The 20,604-nt window shown below is 42.1% G+C and overlaps 1 protein-coding gene across 4 annotated transcripts in view; it reads left to right on the top strand.

Moving 5' to 3' along the window:
* The window catches only part of LOC134914279 (poly [ADP-ribose] polymerase tankyrase-1), a 571,272-nt gene that overhangs the window by 251,555 nt on the left and 299,113 nt on the right, over positions 1-20,604 (top strand). For all 4 annotated transcript variants that reach the window (XM_063920036.1, XM_063920037.1, XM_063920035.1 and 1 more), the window contains exons 4-5: positions 3,801-3,837; positions 5,691-5,766. In XM_063920036.1, the coding sequence (XP_063776106.1) occupies positions 3,801-3,837; positions 5,691-5,766 (113 nt within the window). The remainder of the gene's footprint in view (positions 1-3,800; positions 3,838-5,690; positions 5,767-20,604) is intronic.

Raw genomic sequence — 20,604 nt, 5'->3', positions numbered from 1 at the left:
CAAATCACCCCCCCAAAAAATGAAATGTCCACCACCCTTCTCAGATTTTCACAATTTTTTTTTTTAGTTTAGAGGATGTCAAAACAACAATTTCTGCCAAATATCTTGACTGTCTGACAAATTCAATATTAAATATTTATTTTTCAATGTATTAAATTATTTACTAATTGTGGCTTCTTTATCCAGTTTATTTGAAGTATCACAGGTGTTTATTAAGTATTCACCATGAAATTTGGACCTCTAAGGTAACTCATCCTACCGAATCCAAAAATCCAAACCAAATTACTTTCTAAAACTGCTTTATGTTTCGAGTTATGGTAAAAACGCTTGTTTTTCGAAAATACTTAAAAACGCTAGGTTCAATCAGTATTAGATATCCCAATTTTTTTTAGGTGCTTAACAAAGGTAAACATTACTACCACACAAAAAATCAGCATGGTACCTAATTTTATAGTGGAGAACAATAATTATGAAGTTGACGTACAATTACTGTTGTACCGCATACATATTTGACACAAGAAATTATTGGTTGCTGCTCTACCACTAAAGATGGACTACAAAGACCTAACTTAAATCCTCGTTTGTTCTTCAGACTCAAAAACTTGTATGTTTCATTGATGTGATAAATGCCCAGGCCTGGAAGCACTTCAGAAAATAGTTAAAAAACTTTTTCATGATAGTGACATGGATGATGACACAATTGTTTATAAACAGTGGGTCCACAATGACCAAAGTAAATTGGTTGCAATCACTAGTACTGGGGAACAACTCCGTGCAGAAAATTATTAATTTGTGTGTCAGGATGCGATTCAAGGATTCCACTGGGACACTTCACAAGCAACACTTCACCCATTTCCTGTATACAGACAGAGCCACGCTCATCTATGCTGTGATGCGTGCGCACATCATATGCATAGCGGAATAGTGCGAATACGCTGTGCTGCGACTAATCACAGCCAGCGTTCGCTCCATAGGCTTCCATTGGTATGCATTTGTGGGCACACTTGCCGCGAGGTAACAATTAGCGTCGCTACATCTGTTTTTTAGGCAAGATGATTGTTTGACACTTTAAACTGTGTGAGTCTGTGTGTTATAAGTGATACCAGTGACCATGTAGCCATAACTGTGCATGCCTTCATTACGGTAGTTATGAAACACTTAGTGGAACTAATGTATTACTAAAATTGGAGTATGTTCACTACTTTAGTGATGGTGCTAATAAACGTCTAGCCACCCGCTATATTAGTCTGCAAGCAGTGGAACTCGTCACATCCTGACACCTTTGGACCTGTGTAGCTGGGCTGAAAGTTTTTCTATGCGTCACCAAATGAAATACAAGACTGCAAAATCAAGCTGCATTGCCGACTAGAAACAGCAAAGACTGTGGTAGAGACACTTGCTCGTCACTAATTTCGGCCTATTAGTTATGATGAACTAAACATATTCCGATTGTTATCAGACGACATGAAGACAGCAGGAACCACAGTTTGGGGGGGTATCCAGTTACAGGTGAAAATACATTGGGCGATTTTTCACGATGTTTCACCCATTTATTTCTTTTTTTACAGGCTATCCAATTTGGTCGCCCGTAAAAAAAAAAAAAATCTCCCAAAAACACACAGGTTCAGTGAAACTTGTGTGTTTTTGGTAGAAACAGCCCCGTTTCCATGGGGAAGGTGACACAAAATCCCTGATAAGCTGGTGCGAGCTGCGACTTTACGGGGCTAATTGGATAGCCCCCAGCGGGACAATAGCCGCGTTAATTTACTGTGTCTAATTGCATAACCCCTTTAGCGTCACTATGACCACAGTCACAAAAATATTTAAATAAAAGTGATCTGCAACCTAAAACATACTGTAAATAACAGCAGTGTATGGTAACATCTGGTACATTGGGTATATTATTCAGTGTAATGAGGAGGAACAAGATGTGCTGGTACACTTCATGAAATGAAACCAATCAACAAATGTGTTGTCCTGGCCTTCAGTGTTTTGTTCCTTTTATTCCCATCCCGTTTAATGGAAGTGCCCACTATTCAAGGAAGTACTGGAAGGCACTGTCTGCTGACACTTTAAGGAAAATTACAGACCGTTACAACAGGTTCCAGACAAGAGAAAGATAATGTGATTGTTGACTCAACTTAAGTTATGGACTCAAGTTATGGTTAAGTTTTTAAATTTCATGGTTTCTTATGTTAATTAGGTATGCGATACAACAGTAATTGAATATCAACTTCATGATTTTTTTTCTCCACTGTGATTTAGAGTACCATGCTAACTTTTTGTGTGGTAGTAATGTATACATCTGTTAAGCACCTAAAAAATTTGGGATGTCTAATGTTGATTGAACCTAGCGTTTTTAAACATTATAGAAAAAAGTGCGGTTTTGTCGTAACTCGAAACATAAGGCAGATAAAGTGATTTGGTTTGGACTTTTGAATTCAGGAGGAAGAGTTACCTTAGGGGTGCAAATTTCATGGTGAATCCTTAGTAAACACCTGTGATGCTTCAAATAAACTGGATAAAGAAGCTGCGATTTAGTAAATTTAATACATTTAAAAATCTATATTTAATAAACTAATTGTCAGACAGTCGAAATATTTGGCAGAAATTTTTTTTTTTTTTTTTTTTTTTGCATCCTCTCCACTAAAAAATTTTCATAAATAAAATCTGAGAAGGGAGGTGGACACGCCTGGTTGAACTGACATGGAATGACCCATCTGTATTAATGAATGTTACAGTATCATTGATTTATTCTACATTTCCTTCATACATTTCAAAATATAGCTAACCTGACTTTCCACCTCAGTCTTATGCCCTATTTTATTTGCCAGTAATCCATGTAATCGTCCTGTCCATTACGCCTGTGGATCCCTCATTATACTAAGAGTTACTCTGACAATGTTGTGTGTGGGTAGAGAGACTGAAATCTAGTCATACAGTACGTTGTGGCAGCTGGAAGGTTAATTCAGGGCATCCTTCACCTTTCCCTTGTGCACATCTCCTCCTTTATCTCTAGGGCTTTGTTGTACACCCTTCCATCAGTAATTAAAAGGGAGATATCCACATTAGCTGTCCTTCTATTTGATAAATGTCATTTTTACACTTAGAAAATAGCACAAAGCAAGCATATCATGTCTCCTGTTGTGTGTGTCTATTGCATTCAGTCACTGTTAGCTAATGTATTGGTGTTGCTCATGAGGAAAGCTAAATATAAATTGCTATGCACAAAGGAATACTAGTAGGCAAATGTATTGTGTGTGACATCCATGAGAGAAGCTTGTTTGTATAGGTTAGGGGTGGGGCACAAATGTCACCATAATTTCTACCATTCAGAGAATAGCTCTGTGACTTTCTTTTGTCTGAATGCTCTATCCTTACCATGTTCAGTGCGGTTACCCACACAAGATAGCAGAAGGGGGGTGTAGTGGGAAGCGAAGGGACATTGTGGCTGGCATGCAGCTATCTGAGCAGAATGTTTATCTGGACACACTATTTAACATTCATTGGCTGTCTAAAGAAAGCCATTTCATGGGAGGATTGGACAAGGAGCTGCGTCAATTTGCTGCCCGTCTCCAAGGCACTGATGATGCTGCCTTCACAATCTGGCTAACGTCACTGCTCCATCACCCAGCCTGGGTGTGGGCTTGTTGCTCTCCCCCTTTTTCTCTCCTCCTTTTTTCTCTCCTTCGTTTTCTCTCCCTCTCTCTCTCTGTTTTATTTTGTTCTTAGATAGCTTGTACATTTCTCTTTTTGCCTCCTACTCAATGCTAACAGCATGATATTTTGCAATCATTTAGGTGAATACAAGAAGGACGAACTCCTGGAAGCTGCCAGGTGAGTGCTCTTTAAATTTCCAAAGCTTTTCAGGGGAGTGATGGAGGAGAAGGGGGGTTGTGGGGTAATAGGATGGAGGCGGCTTATAATAGCATTGCAGTGTTGTTGGTGCTCACACACACACACACACACACACACACCACAGCCGGCCAAGTTCATTAGTATGGATCTTTGCACACTTAGCTGCCTGGGAGAAACAGAGCAGAGGCTTCATAGACATGACATGCCAAGTATTGTGGCTTTTAGCTTAACATTATATGATTGTTTTGCTGTAAGCTAATGCCCAATTTTGTGACAGGCGTCTTCTTTAAATGTCACAATCTATGCCATTCATAATAATTTTTTCCCCCTACTGCTGCTGTTTTCTAAAAAAGGAAAAAGAAAAAGCCGATTGTTATCTTTCAGAAAGCGTTACATCAAAAAGCTAAGCAATGTAAAAACAGTCAACTTCTCATGGTACACATACCTTCATTAAGTTTGCCTTGCCAATTATGATAATTGTAATTAAGTCATATTATCCCTTCAGTATCGTGGTACTGATTTCCTATATCTCTGGAGTGCATAGTCTTGTTTAGATTTCTTATCACTTGTGGAATCCTTCCACTGTTTTATATGTCCATTTTAGAATGGTTTACAACTTTATTTTTGGACTAACGCTTGCTACTGTATTACATAAAAGAATGAATTTGTTAGATCGGAAACGGTGTTGCATATCCGTATTTGTTACGGCATGTTAGTTGCTCAGCATTACTAATCAATGCTGAAGTGATCTTTATAAAACAAGCTGCATGGTCTCTCTGGAGTGTTTTGGGCAAATTCAGTAAATAAAGAAGCATACATTTATAAATGACAGTCCTAATATGTGTATGCCATTATGAGTCAGGCTTGATGGCCCTGAACACTGCATTAAATATAAAGGACAGGAAACGCAGGAAGTCATAGTTAAAGGACATTATGATGGTCCACTCACGATATTACACACAGCATTTACTACATTTAATGCTGAATGCAAGTGGGCTGCAATGTTTTTAAAACTGGTGCAGGAAAACAAAATTAAATATTGTTTCTACAGACGAGCTGCATATAAATCTAAAGAAGTTCAATTTCTCCTGCTTATTTTTAAGTCAGGTTATTGGCTTCATAATATCATGTATGTAAATAAACACTAAAGACCTACAGCCTCCCTTCCCCATTTTGAAGCCTAGCTGCCGAGTAAGTGCCGGGATCTACTGCAATGATGATAACCAGTGTCATTCTGTCACAGTCTCTTGTAATGATCTCTCTGCACATGTAGCTTTGGTTGGAAAATAATTCTTGCACCATATTTTGTGCATTTGCTTGCTGTAGATTGGTTTTACGCTGCAGTATACGGCATGTCGGCACATAATTTTGTTAGTAACACTTTACAGACCTAGAGGGTATTAATGAAAGCTCAGTCAGAGATAAAATTGTGAGAGAAAGTACTGAGCCAAACGGCTTCTGCCTTACATTTTACAGGCTGTGTTTATAAAATGACTGCTGCTGATTGGTTGGTACGTTATCTCTTACAATTTTATCTCTCTCCCAGCTTTGATAATTACCCCCTCTCCCAGCGACTCGTAAAGGACTACAACGGTCTGAACTTGGACTATATTGTGACCTATTGTTTCACATTTTTGGCTCTGCTTTTATTTGATAGGGAAGTCTATAGATTTTGTTTATATGCGGTATACCCATAGAATCGTGGTATTTTCCCAGCAGTGCTAGAAAATACTGTGTAGAAAACTTGCTTACTGCTTACTAATAAGCTAGAGTAATAGGGAAGCTTTTAGGACGTAATTAATGTTGTTCCTCTCTCATGTTTTTTTTTCTAGGAGTGGGAATGAGGAAAAGCTCATGGCTCTGCTTACTCCGTTAAATGTAAACTGTCATGCCAGCGATGGGCGCAAGGTGAGGCCTGCACGTTTAGCTATACCTCTCATCATGTGGTCTGTGTTTCTTTTTGTGGTGATTATGGTTGGTTTGCAAAGCACATTTATCTTAGTAGCATTTTGGGTCAGAGATATTTTAGGGACAATTGTTAGGCTAACAATGTGAAAATCTCAAGAGTTTCTGGAAATCAAGCCAACCCCACAAAATGATCCCTTAAGTAAGTACTAAGTAAGAAGTATGGCTACGTTTACAGAATGTCGAGGAAGGCCCTTTTCCATCTTATTGTGCCTTCTGTGGTATAGACTGGTGTTTGGCGTATAGCATTTTTTCATCTGATTGTCCATGTGTAGCCAGATTTATAGTTGGTATGGGTAGAACACGATAATTAAAGTTGATGTAACAAATGTACTTGTGTGAGGCAGTGTCCTGTCCACTTGTATGATTGCCGTAGGCAGGGTTTCTGGTTACTGGGACGCTGGAAGCAAACAAGAAACTATAAAATAGCAGAGCCCACCAGCAGCTCAGAATTGCAGTGGGAGCCTCTGCTATAAATAATGTGGTTGTTGTGTGAATTGCACCTCTATATGAAACAAAGTTCATAAATCAAATATTATATAATATAATATGGGATACATACGATATTCCGGCTATCACTATACAGACAGTATTCACACTCCGTTGGTGGCGTGGACCCAGCAACTGAGTGGGAAGATCGGGTGGGTGACGAGATTTCATTTGTCAGTAAAATGCCATCTGTCGGGATTCCAGAGTCAGTCTTCTGATGTTTAGTTCAGGGGTTCTCAATTCCAGACTGCAAGTATCACCAAAAGGTCATGTTTTGTGGATCTTTTAAATCATGCACAGGTGAGCTAATCTGTTTTGCTTGGTCCATAATGTCCCACCTGCATCCACAGACAGATATCCTCAAAACATGGGGGCAGATGTATTAACCTGGAGAGGGCATAAGGAAGTGATAAACCAGTGATATGTGCAAGGTGATAAAGGCACCAGCCAATCAGCTCCAATATGTAAATTAACAGTTAGGATCTGATTGGCTGGTGCCTTTACCACCTTACACATATCACTGGTTTATCACTTCCTTATGCCTTCTCCAGATTAATACATCTGCCCCATGATCTGCTAGAAAAATTTGAGGGTTGAGTTTGGGAACCACTGCTTTAGTTGATACCATGTCTCCATATTTACTTGTGGTATATTGCTTTTAAATAATGTTATTTTTAGGGTAATATATTGGTTGCACTTTCAAAAAATGTATAAAATGTAACTGTAGGAATATATTTTCTATATATGGGATTTACTTATTTATGCACAATTAGATTGCTCTCATTGCAAGTAGTGTCTGTGTTTTATTCTTTTCACTTCTGCAGATGCTCACACAAGATTCAAATTTGTTAGGTTATTTGGTTGGCTTAAAGGTAAATGTAATACGCTGTAACTAGAAATAGTCAAGCATGTTGATTTGGAAGCCATTGTATTGTCCAGACCTGACTAATTACCCCCACACATAAGTAACTGCAATTCCCCCGACTCGCCAGCACTGCCAATCCGCCGGTCGGCCGGCAGCAATGATTGGCCATACGTCTGCTAAATTAAACATGTTCAAAATGCCCGATCCCCCAACCCCAACTGAGACTTTTAAACATGTTTAATATTCCCAATTCCCCGACCTAGCCATCGGGAGATCGAGACATTGCAGCAATTTATTGCTGATGTATTTGAGCCTTTAGATTGATCTGGGTGGTTAGGTCCAATAAATAAGAACTTGCTAGCCCTCCACAGAGGCCGTACAATCAAGCGAATGATACTACTCACAGTGGCGGGTTGCAGTGTGGTCAGGTAGAGCATGCGCTTCAAGGGATGATAATTAACCACTTGCCTGGCATAGTCGCATCAGGTGCGACCATGCTTGCAAGGGCTTTATGTAACCTGGTCGCACAGGATGCGACCAGTCAGATAAACAGTGTTAGCAACGGGGCAGGCAAGGGAAACTTCCCTCCGCTGCTGCTCTCAGAGGGAACGGAAGGTCCCTCTGCCTCCCTGCACTCTCCCCTACTGATTGCCCTGCTGCCGATTGGTCAGCATGGCAGGACCTCCCCCCCCCCCTTCCCCGGCAAGCGGCTGCAGACAATAGCAGCCGCTGGCGAGTGTAAATTAACCTTCCCAAGCCCCCTCCTGTGTACCTGGAAGCTGTCTCTGCTTTCAAAATGAAAGCCGCAATGTTTCCGAAGGTCGGGATGTTCCCGATCGATGTTTGAAAAAATTCAAATACATTGGGTTTGTTTTGTTTTTTCTTTAGCAAAAATCTTTTTGAATAGGTTTAACGTCATGTTCTTCACCTAATTCACCCATAAAAAGAAAACCCAGACCATTTCGGAGCGTTTTTTTTTTGGGGGGGGGGGGAAACGTCAGTTAAGTCCATGGGAATAAGTTGCTAGTGTTGAAAGTTACCGTTTGGTACTGATTTTACAAATGTGTTTTTTACCTGTGGGTGATAGGTCTTTATCACATACTTTGCTTTGAAAGAAAAGGCGTACAAATCTGTACGTACACCATGCATTATGTGCTCCTCTGCTGAATGTGATAAATTGCATACCTGTGCTCACATTATTGCCGCAAGCAATACAGCGAAGGTCTTTGACCTTAACAGTGCTCTGAAAGTACTCTTGAATTATAAATTATACTGAAGACTGTTAAAGGGACACTGGCATAAAAGTTTTTTGTTTTTTTTTCTTAATCATTGTTACATTTTGTATTGCTTTGTCTCTATTGAAGCTTTTCACAGTAGTTTGGTCTCCTCTTTTAACATTCACTCAAGTATTGCTTAAGATCAGTTTCCCATGCTCTGCCATTACAGGGCAAGTTTTAAAGATAAACACAGGTGATTAGTACCTCAGTGAGTTTGATTTAACAGTCTTATACTCAAGTATGGATATATTTAAAGCCTGGACCGTAATGGAGTTTGGGAAACTCTGCTTAAGTGAACGCAGTGCATTACAGATAATGTAACTCCCTCTTGCCTAGCTGCAGAGTAAAGGGCCCCATACACTAGGGAGATGTATCTCAGCAATGACTTGCATGCAATTTTCCTGCAATCTGGCCATGAGCTTCCTGGGAGGCCTGCGATTGCAATTTCATACTTGAGTGTATTTTTACACTTGATTTATCTCATGCAATCTAATGTTATTAAACCTATTTCCATGCAATTGAGATAAATCCCACGTGGAGCACGTGTGATCTGCAATTGCGATGGATGACACACGGGAGCGTGCAGTCGCAAGAAAAGTACATGCAATTTGACATTTTTCATGCTATCCATCTCAGGAACTCGTCGCAATTGCACAAAAACGTGCAATATCGCACTAGTGTATGGGGCCCTTAAAAAAGTGCCGGAATCTACTGCAGTGATAACCAGTGTCATTCTGTCACAGTCTCTTGTAATGATGGTGTAGTCTGGGAAACTCTGCTTAAGTGAGTGCATTGCATTACAGATAACGCAACTCCCTCTTGTTGCAGCACAAGCAAAACAAACTACTAAAGAGAGAAATAGTTAACTGTATTATTGCATTTTAATGATCTTAATGAAAATACAAAGGCAATGATGACTGTTTTCTTTAAAGCTGTGTTCTGAGCTGTATTACACACCTTTGAACACCACCACTTTTGTGGACCCTGGCACCCCCTTAGTCAGCTCATGTCACATTTGCTTTTGTTGTGTTGACCTTTCAGCCTTAAATCTAGTCCATAAGCTTGTTATAAGGCAAAATTAATGTATATTGCACCAATTTGCAAAAGGACATGACTGTAAAAATATATTTTTTTAAATAAGTTACAGGTCATCCTCTTCTAATGTTAGGATACACAGCTCCAGGTGCTTTGTGAATTTACTGTACCTCCCTAGTTCATGGTCTCCACAAGCAGTTAGCCATCAGCAGGGCAAACACAACTTTGCTAACCATGCTTGTCCAACACACACACACACACACACACACACACACACACACACACACACACACACACACACATATCCATCTACCTGCATTACCCACTCTTAGGTGTCTGCCTCCACCATAAGGTGTGAGCAGTGCCATCCACATCCTCTGCCAAGGTACCAGCAATTCACCTGTTGATGCATGCTGCTCTACAGTACGACATTTTTTGTTGTTTTGTGAAATACATGCAGTACTTCTAGACCTGTATCTCTGCATGCTTTTTTTTATTTTTCTTCAAAATGTATCATTTCTGTATGATAAAAACAACAACATGTTGTTGGAAATATTTTCCCTTCCTATATTTTGCTGGAAATACAACCGAAATCTCAGTGCTATCATTATAAAATACAGTGGGCCTCCATGACAACTCAATATCATTGTGGAAATCTGTTAAATGTGTTTACTGGGTTCAGACATTAAAAATTGCTTTAAAGCACTGAGATGGAAAAAGACACACAACATTTTATGCTTCTACAAATGTTGAAATGTATGTACCCTCACAAAATAATAGAAAAACTCATGAGTCTGCACTATTTACAGTAAAGTACTATGCCAAAATCTGCAAACTGAGTGCTAGTCTACCTGCTTCCACTGTCCACAAGCCAAAGGGGTCCCCTGATGCAGGGACTAAAAAGCTCCAAGGGAAACTAGATTGACAAGTCTCTATAGTTCCCTGCCCATTATGCCAAAAGAATAAAAATGAGTACACACAGTTTTTTTTTTATATTAAATTTTTATTGAGTTTTCAGACAGATTACATGTACATATACAATTAAATCGGTAAATAAAAAACAGGAGGAGGGGGGGGAGATACATACAAAACAGAACTAATAAAGACATGGGGGAGGGGAAGGTACGTATCAGGGATATCGTAATACATCAATGGAATGTTAGTATAGTGAAAAGTAGGAGATCTGCATCACTTAGTAAATCAGTGTCAAGTGTGTACTGGGGAACAAAGCACAGAGAGGTCTGGAATGTCTGCTGGAGCTCTGTATGCCCCCTTCTGGCCTAAACTCTCTTTATATAGGGACCATTTAATCCATTTCTTACTAATAGAGGAACTTCCTGGAGCACAGTTGCCCTCCGCTGTCTCAAACACATAATGTTGATGGACGCTATTTTCTATCATTGAAATATTGGGGATGACCGCAGACTTCCATTTGGAGGCAATGGCGGCTTTAGAAGCTATGAGGATATGTCCTAGAATATATCTGTCACTGCTGGACATCTTCTTCCCATAATAGTGAAAGAGTGCTAAGCGGGGGTCAGGCACAAGGACCATTCCCAATATATGGGAAATGAAAAGGAACACTTCACTCCACAGTGCCCGGATTACCGGGCATAACCAAAAAATGTGTAAAATATCGCCCACCATCCCACAGTTTCTCCAGCAACTAGCGGAGACATCAGGCCAGATTTTGTGTAAACGGTCCGGTGTTAAATATACCCTATGGACCAGTTTATAATACATTTCACAATGATTTACACATTTAGAAATTCTAAAACAAGATTTAAAGATATATTTCCAGATATCCTCCGTAAAGACTGCTGGGAGGTCTCTTTCCCATTTAGTCTGTGCAGGGAAGACCCCATGATGAGACTCGGTTACAATATGCTGATACCATCTGGAAATGCCTCCCCTGTTGCCTCTGGGTATTAGGAGTGACATCAGTATTTTAGGGGGATCAGTATGTGGGGCCCGACTTGGAGAGCAACTCTGAAGCCAATGCCTTAATTGTAGATATTTATGAAAGTCTTGTTTGGGTACCTGAAATTGATCTTGGAGTAGGGAGAAGGGGACTAAGGCACCATCTCGGAGGACATCTTTCAGAGTGTTGAGACCCAAGGTTCGCCAGTGGTGTAATTGCAAATCTGGGATCAATAGGGCTATAGCGTGGAGGGATAGCTTGGGGGAGGGCAAAGCACCAGGAGGGAGAGACTTTGATACTTCCTTCCATGCCAGTAAAGTTGCGTGAACTGCTTGGCACTCGGCAACTCTGGCTGGGATTGATTTGAAGGGCAGCCATAACAGATCCGATAGTGTGTAGGGGGATATTGCGTCTTGTTCCAGGGATACCCACGGTTTAACATTGCCCTGGGTGAACCAATCTCTAACTTGGGTGAGCAGACAGGCGATGTGGTATCTTTCCAAGTCTGGATATGCTACTCCCCCGTCACCTTTTGACGCAGTCAACGTGGATTTCGCTACTTTCGGCTTTAAGCCCCCCCATATATATTTAGTCAATAGACGATTGAATCTATTACAAACGTCTTTAGGGAAAACCCTAGGGATGGTACGAAAGAGGTACATAAATTTTGGTAAAAGGACCATCTTTGCTGCCGCCACCCGTCCGACCCAGGAGACCTCCTGCATCATCCAATCTTTAATTAACAATTCAAATGCGCGAAAAAGCGGGTCATAGTTGCACCCCATTAAGTCCCGCCCTCTAGATAGGTGAACACCCAGATATTTAAGCGATCTAAGTTGCCACGCATATTTATAGTCATTCTTTAGACGACTAAGAGCGCTGTCAGAAATATTTAAGGGTAGGGCCTCAGTCTTAGTAGCGTTCAGTTTGTAGTAAGAGACCGCTGCATAAGAGTTTAAAAGAGAATGTAAATGGGGTAGGGACGTTTCGGGCTCTCTAAGACATACCAGAATATCATCTGCAAAAAGACATATTTTATGTGGTGTCCCTCCCACCTCTGGACCCACAATTGAGTCTGACACCCTGATTCGTTCTGCCAGCGGTTCCACAGCTAGTTCAAAGATAAGGGGTGATAGTGGGCATCCCTGCCGGGTCCCATTAGTAATATTAAATATAGAGGAGCTGCACCCATTGGTGAAAACCGAAGCCGGAGGGGAGGAGTACAAGGCAAAGATAGAGTCTAGTATCCTACCCGCAAATCCAAAATGACCTAGGGTAACCCTCAAATAATCCCAATGGAGCCTATCGAATGCTTTTTCTGCATCCAGGGAAAGAAGCAAGAGAGGTTCGCTCCGGACCTGGCAGCGGTCAATCAGGTTAATAACCCTACGTGTGTTATCTGACGCTTGCCTGCCTAGAACAAAACCCACCTGATCCGGGTTAATCAAACTAGGCAGGAGAGGGGAGATCATATTTGCAACCATTTTGGCGAACAATTTAAGGTCGGTGTTCAGCAATGCTATTGGGCGGTAATTCTGAACCACCGTAGGGGATTTTCCTGGCTTAGGGATGGTAACTATTCGAGCCTCTAACATCTCTTTCGGGAAACATGTGGAGTCAGTGGCTTCATTATAGACTGACTTTAAGAGTGGGACAAGGGTAGATTTGAATGTTTTGTAGAAGCTGGAGGGGTACCCATCCGGGCCGGGGGCTTTATTTACTGGACAGGAGTCAATGGCTGCTTCGACTTCGTCGAGTGACCAGGGAATATTAAGGGATTCGCGGGTCTGGGAGTCTATGTTGGGGAGCGACAACCCGTCCAAGAATCCGGTAATGTCTGCCAGGGTGGGCTGAGGGGTACCAGAGTCATCTCTTAGGTTGTACAGCCGCGAGTAATAATCAGCAAACGCATTTGCTACACAGTTTTTTTTTTAAATGTTATTTTATGAAACAATCCACAAACTCTCGGAAACCAGACTTCTTTTTGAAGAACAGCATAGAACGGAATTAGTGCTTGTTTTGGATGCAAGAAACATTGCTCGATATGGGAAACAGAGAGCAAAAAATGTACACGAGTCCAAGCAGTTAAAACTACACTCACTTTTGTATATACAAATCAGTGGGGTAGAGCTTTTAAAGCAACAGGAGGTCTTCTTTTCTACCTCTGGTATACCAAGTCACATGAAAAGTGATAGAAACTTCTTCACAGGTCTTAGAAACATAGAATTTGACGACAGATAAGAACCTCTTGGTCCATGTAGTCTCTCCCTTTTATCCTTTAGGTAACTTCAATACTATTTGTTTCTTATGTCTTTGTAAGGATATTCTTATGCCTATCCCAAGTATGTTTAAATTGTTCTACTGTCTTAGCCTCTACCACTTTTGTTGGGAGGCTGTTCCACTTATTACTTCACATTAAGGGTAGTGGATATTTCCTTTGAACCTACCACCCTCCAGTTTCAGTGCATGTTCTAATACTCATCTTCCTTTGAAGCGTTTTCCCTCCTGTACCTTGTTAAAACCTTTGATATATCTTAAAGTTTATACCATACCCAATACTCATCTTCCTTTGAAGGGTTTTCCCTCCTGTACCTTGTTTAAACCCTTGATATATCTTAAAGTTTATACCATGCCCACCCTTTCCCTTCTCTGCTTTAAACTATACGTTAATATCTTTTAGTATTTTTTTTTTTTTTTAAAGTTTTGAGATATAGGCCATGCACCATTTAAGTTGCCCTTTTTTGTAAATTCTCCAAAGTATCTATATCCTTTTGGAGATATGGCTTCCGGAACTGCACACCGTATTCTAGATGAGGACATACCAATGACGTACAGTATACAATTGCATTATTATGTCTTTTTTTTTTTTTCTCCTGCTACGGATCCTCTCCCTTTTCAACCAAGAATCTGACTTGCCTTTCTCATTGCTTTGTTACATTGCATACCTGCCTTAAAGTCACCTGAAGCGGTAGCTCACAAATCCCTTTCCACCTCTGTAGTAGTTTCTATAATAGTGCCCCTTATACTTTATTTAACTTTTTTGAGACCCAGCCGCATACTATTGCATTTTTTTTGTATATTAAATTGTAGTTGCCACATTCTTGCCCATTCTATTAGTCTACCTAGATCTACCCCCCCTTTCCCCCCAAGTAAATCCATGCTGTTTGGGATCCTGTAAATTGCTTGACTTGAGATATGTCTCTTTCTTTTAATAGTGTCTCCATTACTTTTCCTACTACTTCTGTAAGGCTCACTGGTCTGTAGTTACTTGCTTCTTCCTTGCTTTCATTTTTCTCCAGTGGGATTACATTCACTCTTTTCCAGTCGTCTGGGATTTCTCCTATAGCTAGCGACTGGTGAAATATTCTATTAATGGTGTTAAGCTCTTTTAGTATCCTTGGATGTATCCCATCTTGTACTCCGTCGCAGAGATAGAAGCAGAACCAGGGCTGAAGGAACTGGACAAAGCCTACTGTAAATCAGAAGAATAGGCTGTATGGTTATTCTAGCTTCCATTATTTTCTGTAAGGTGCATAGCAGCTAAAAACCTCTTCATCAAATTTCAAGGTGACAGTTGTATTATCCTGACAAGTAGAAGGGTGATAGTGAGAGTTGAAGTGCATAAATGCCAGTATCCTCCTAACACTCCAAAGGAACAGGTGACACTAAGCGCGCACACAAGATAATTGCATTCATATGTGAAACAGGCACAATGCAAGCATACAGGAACTGCAAAAGTGGCACCTGACAAAGGTTCTCATTTGATTGCCAAGCAGTTGCAAGTTGTGGTCAATGCATAAAGCTAAAGCCACAAGAGCAAAAATTCCTAAAATAAGAGTAGATTTAGTAGATAAGCTATACTATCACATACGTAATGAAGAACAAAGATATAGGCGTATAGGCAATTAAGCAGGAAGCTAAGCTCCGGGTTTTACGCCCGGAGTTATTCAGTAAGCAGAATCTGTGGGTTTCCCTGAGGTTTTCTTTTTTTAATGCAGACTTTTCCTCACAGCACCTGAGTGGAAACGAGCACTCTCGTCTGTATGCATCTAGGTTTTTGACAATTTACAGGGCTATGTAATAGTGACAAAAACACTTTTACGTTACTTTTACTTGCATCTCAAAGCGATAATGGAGTTGAATATATAAAACATAAAATAGAGAGCGTCTCAAGAAAACAACATACGACAAAAATAAATAAATAAAAACAATCCCATGCATCGCAAAGCAAATCAGGTAGCATAAATAAAACAGAATCCTGACTGAAATTGGATAATGCTAAAAAAAAAAAACTTTAGACTTTATCTGATAAACGCATGAGGGTGTATCAGCAGTGACAGCTTTTTACTTGCAGAAAACCGGTGAAAGCTTCATATAGACTTTGGCATGGTGCGAAACCCAGTGTAAAACAAATCCGTTTTTTCTTGCATAAGATTTGTAGAAAACCTCAGCAGGCAACAGTACAGTCGTGGAAGAAATTCTTGTTGGATACAGTGAGAAATCCCAAAGGGATACAGAATACCAGACTCGAGAACAGACGAGGTGGTTGTCAACAACAGGGTGACTTTTATTGATTATGTCACATTACAAGTTTTATTGCAGACCTAATTAATGATGGAATGCCCTTTCTAGACTTTGGTATGGAAGAGAAAAGCTAAAACAGACCACCGAGACATCTTCTGAACAGACCATCAAGTTCAATGTAAGACTGGGCACTATGTAGGACAGGGGTGGGAAACCTTTGGCCCTCCAGCTGCTGTTAAACTACACAACCCAGCATGTCCTGCAACAGTTTTGCTATTTGGTCATGCGAAAATTATTGCAATGCATGCTGGGATGTGTAGTTCAAAAACAGCTGGAGGGCCAAACGTTCCCCATCCCTGATGTAGGACAACACATTGGAGGTGATTGTACGGTTGGTGGACTGCAATTGTACAGGATCCAGTCTGCGTCATTGTGCACACTACCCCCTAAGGCTGTGTCTGTTTGAGGGCAGGGAGGGGCGTGTCAAGACCAGGGTCTGTATCTTCCAACACAGATTTTTTGGCCCCAGGAGAGGTGTTCTGTTGCCCAGTCCATAGTAAGTTTAGACTTACTTAGATAGGCGATGACCATGACTGATGGTTATCCGATGGTGCGTCTTCAGACGCAGCATTTGGATCTGCAATGCCGGCAGAAGGCGTCTTTTTCCACAGACGCATCTGTTACACTATTAGCGTCCATCTCTGAATCACCCGCTTTGTCAAGTACTGAGAAAGAAGTAAGACATTCAACAAGATGAAAATACATGTGTTCTCATAAAAAAAAGCAAGTGTAATTAGTACATCTGAATCTGAAGCAAAGAGAGATGGACAAAAGTGGTAGAAGAATAAATAAAGTCCATGCATAAAAATCATAACTGCCAACAGGGAGAAAAGCCATAGATTGGAAATGGACATGTAAAGTTAAGTGTTTGGTAATTCACTAATGTATACAGAGAAGTATGATGTAGAGGCAGCACTTGTTTGGGGGTTGGATGCTTGTGTTGGTACTGTTAAGGGCCCCACACACTACAATGATAATGCCCGATTTCAGCCGATTTCGACCTTTCGGACTGATAAATCGAAAGAAAAGTGGCAAATCGGATGCATTTTACATCAGATCCGATCCGAAGCGCGGTTCCGTGAGCATCAGATCGGAGCCCCTAGATCGTTAGTGCTGCACACGTGATATGTCTGATTCCACAGGCATCGCTGGGATCGCATAAGATAAATCGTATGCAAAAGGACCGCATACGATGTATCCTATGCGATCCTGCCGGGCGGTTCAAGGGGAAACTTATGCGACATGAGTGTCCGACATGTTGCTGTAGTGTATGGGTTCCATTAGACTGTTGTGTACCGGTAACTGCAAAATATTTGCACTGTATTGTGCCATATGCCCTCTTGAATGGAGTGTAAATGGGTAGGGCATGCACATACTACCCCTGTAAGCTGTCCTACTTAGTAAATATGTATACATAACAAAAAAAGTTTTTTGTTTTGTTTTAAATTATTATTCTGTTAAATTGGCTATTATTAAATCAGGGTTTATAACCAACCAAAGGAAATTAATAAAATTGTGTGTAAGTTACGGGGGAGGTGGGGGGTGTTACTGTTGTGCCTAGGGGGGCACTCGCCCCAGAAAGTATGTATGGTCGGAAGACGGTTACTGCATGTAATAAAAAAAAAATAGGATTTTAATACCTACCGGTAAATCCTTTTCTCTTAGTCCGTAGAGGATGCTGAGGATGCTTCAAGAACCATGGGGTATAGATGGGATTCGCAGGAGTCATGGGCACACTATAAGACTTTGAATGGGTGTGAACTGGCTCCTCCCTCTATGCCCCTCCTCGAACTGTGCCCAGGGAGACGGACATTTCGAGGTAAAGGATTTATTTAAGTATTTTAAACTAAGGTGAGATACATACCAGCTCACACATTCAACACGCCGTACAGCATGGCATTCAACAACAACGCATGCAACGGCATGACCAACAACAGTCACAGATTGATTGAACTCAACGCAACATGAGCGTAACTATAACCAAACTGCAGATACAGCCCGCACTGGGACGGGCGCCCAGCATCCTCTACGGACTAAGAGAAAAGGATTTACCGGTAGGTATTAAAATCCTATTTTCTCTGACGTCCTAGTGGATGCTGGGAACTCCGTAAGGACCATGGGGAATAGCGGCTCCGCAGGAGACTGGGCACAAAAGTAAAGCTTTAGGACTACCTGGTGTGCACTGGCTCCTCCCCCTATGACCCTCCTCCAAGCCTCAGTTAGATTTTTGTGCCCGGCCGAGAAGGGTGCACACTAGGGGCTCTCCTGAGCTTCTTAGTGAAAGTTTAGTTTTAGGTTTTTTATTTTCAGTGAGACCTGCTGGCAACAGGCTCACTGCATCGAGGGACTAAGGGGAGAAGAAGCGAACTCACCTGCGTGCAGAGTGGATTGGGCTTCTTAGGCTACTGGACACCATTAGCTCCAGAGGGACCGAACACAGGCCCAGCCTCGGAGTCCGGTCCCAGAGCCGCGCCGCCGGCCCCCTTACAGAGCCAGAAGCAAGAAGAGGTCCGGAAAATCGGCGGCAGAAGACATCCTGTCTTCACCAAGGTAGCGCACAGCACTGCAGCTGTGCGCCATTGCTCCTCAGCACACTTCACACTTCGGTCACTGAGGGTGCAGGGCGCTAGGGGGGGGCGCCCTGAGCAGCAATAAAAACACCTTGGCTGGCGAAAATACATCACATATAGCCCCCAGGGCTATATGGATGAATTTTAACCCCTGCCAGATTCCACAGAAAAACGGGAGAAAAGGCCGCCGAGAAGGGGGCGGAGCCTATCTCCTCAGCACACTGGCGCCATTTTCTCTCACAGCCTTGTTGGAGGGAAGCTCCCTGGCTCTCCCCTGCAGTTACTACACTACAGAAAGGGGTTAAAAAAGAGAGGGGGTCACTAATTGGGCGCAGTATAACAATACAGCAGCTATAAGGGGAAAAACACTTATATAAGGTTATCCCTGTATATATATATAGCGCTCTGGTGTGTGCTGGCATACTCTCCCTCTGTCTTCCCAAAGGGCTAGTGGGGTCCTGTCCTCTATCAGAGCATTCCCTGTGTGAGTGCTGTGTGTCGGTACGTTGTGTCGACATGTATGAGGAGGAAAATGAGGTGGAGGCGGAGCAATTGCCTGTAACAGAGATGTCACCCCCTAGGGAGTCGACACCTGAGTGGATGAGCTTATGGAAGGAATTATGTGACAGTGTCAGCTCTTTAGAAAAGATTGATGACATGAGACAGCCGGCGACTCAGCCTGTGCCTGTCCAGGTGTCTCAAAAGCCATCAGGGGCTCTAAAACGCCCGTTACCGCAGATGGCAGATACAGACGCCGACACGGATACTGACTCCAGTGTCGACGATTAAGAGACGAATGTGACTTCCAGTAGGGCCACACGTTACATGATTGAGGCTATGGAAAATGTTTTTACACATTTCTGATAATACCAGTACCACTAAAAAGGGTATTATGTTGGGTGAGAAAAAACTGCCTGTAGTTTTTCCTGCATCTGAGGAATTAAATGAAGTGTGTGATGATGCGTGGGTTTCCCCCGATAAAAACTGTTAATTCCTAAAAAGTTATTAGCATCATACCCCTTCCCGCCAGAGGATAGGGCACGTTGGGAAACACCCCCTAGGGTGAATAAAGCGCTCACACGCTTGTCTAAACAGGTGGCACTACCGTCCCCGGATACGGCCGCCCTTAAGGAACCTGCTGACAGAAAGCAGTAAAATATCCTAAAATGTATATACACTCACACGGGTGTGATACTGCGACCAGCAATCGCCTCAGCCTGGATGTGCAGTGCTGGGGTGGCTTGGTCGGATTCCCTGACTGACAATATTGATACCCTAGATAGGGACAGTATATTACTGACTGTAGAGCATTTAAAAGATGCATTTCTATATATGCGTGATGCACAGAGGGATATTTGCCGACTGGCATCAAGAGTAAGTGCGCTGTCCATTTCTGCCAGAAGAGGGTTATGGACAAGACAGTGGTCAGGTGATGCTGATTCCAAAAGGCATATGGAAGTATCGCCTTATAAAAGGGAGGAGTTATTTGGGGTAGGTCTAACAGACCTGGTGGCCACGGCAACGGCTGGGAAATCCACATTTTTACCCCAGGTAGCCTCTCAACATAAGAAGACGCCGTATTATCAGGCGCAGTCCTTTGGGCCCCATAAGGGCAAGCGGGCAAAAGGCTCCTCATTTCTGCCCCGTGGCAGAGGGAGAGGAAAAAGGCTGCAGCAAACAGCCAGTTCCTCGGAACAGAAGCCCTCTCCCGTTTTCTGCCAAGTCCTCAGCATGACGCTGGGGCTTTACAAGCGGACTCGGGCACGGTGGGGGCCCGTCTCAAAAATTTCAGGCTGCAGTGGGCTCACTCACAGGTGGACCCCTGGATCCTTCAGGTGGTATCTCAGGGGTACAAATTGGAATTCGAGACGTCTCCCCTTCGCCGTTTTCCTAAAGTCTGCTTTACCGACGTCTCCCTCCGACAGGGAGGCGGTATGGGAAGCCATTCACAAGCTGTATTCCCAGCAGGTGATAATCAAGGTACCCCTCCTACAACAGGGAAAGGGGTATTATTCCACGCTGTTTGTGGTACCGAAGCCG

Source organism: Pseudophryne corroboree, chromosome 1 (assembly GCF_028390025.1).
Source record: "Pseudophryne corroboree isolate aPseCor3 chromosome 1, aPseCor3.hap2, whole genome shotgun sequence".
NCBI lineage: Eukaryota > Metazoa > Chordata > Amphibia > Anura > Myobatrachidae > Pseudophryne > Pseudophryne corroboree.
This window is presented reverse-complemented; position numbering and strand designations above follow the sequence as displayed.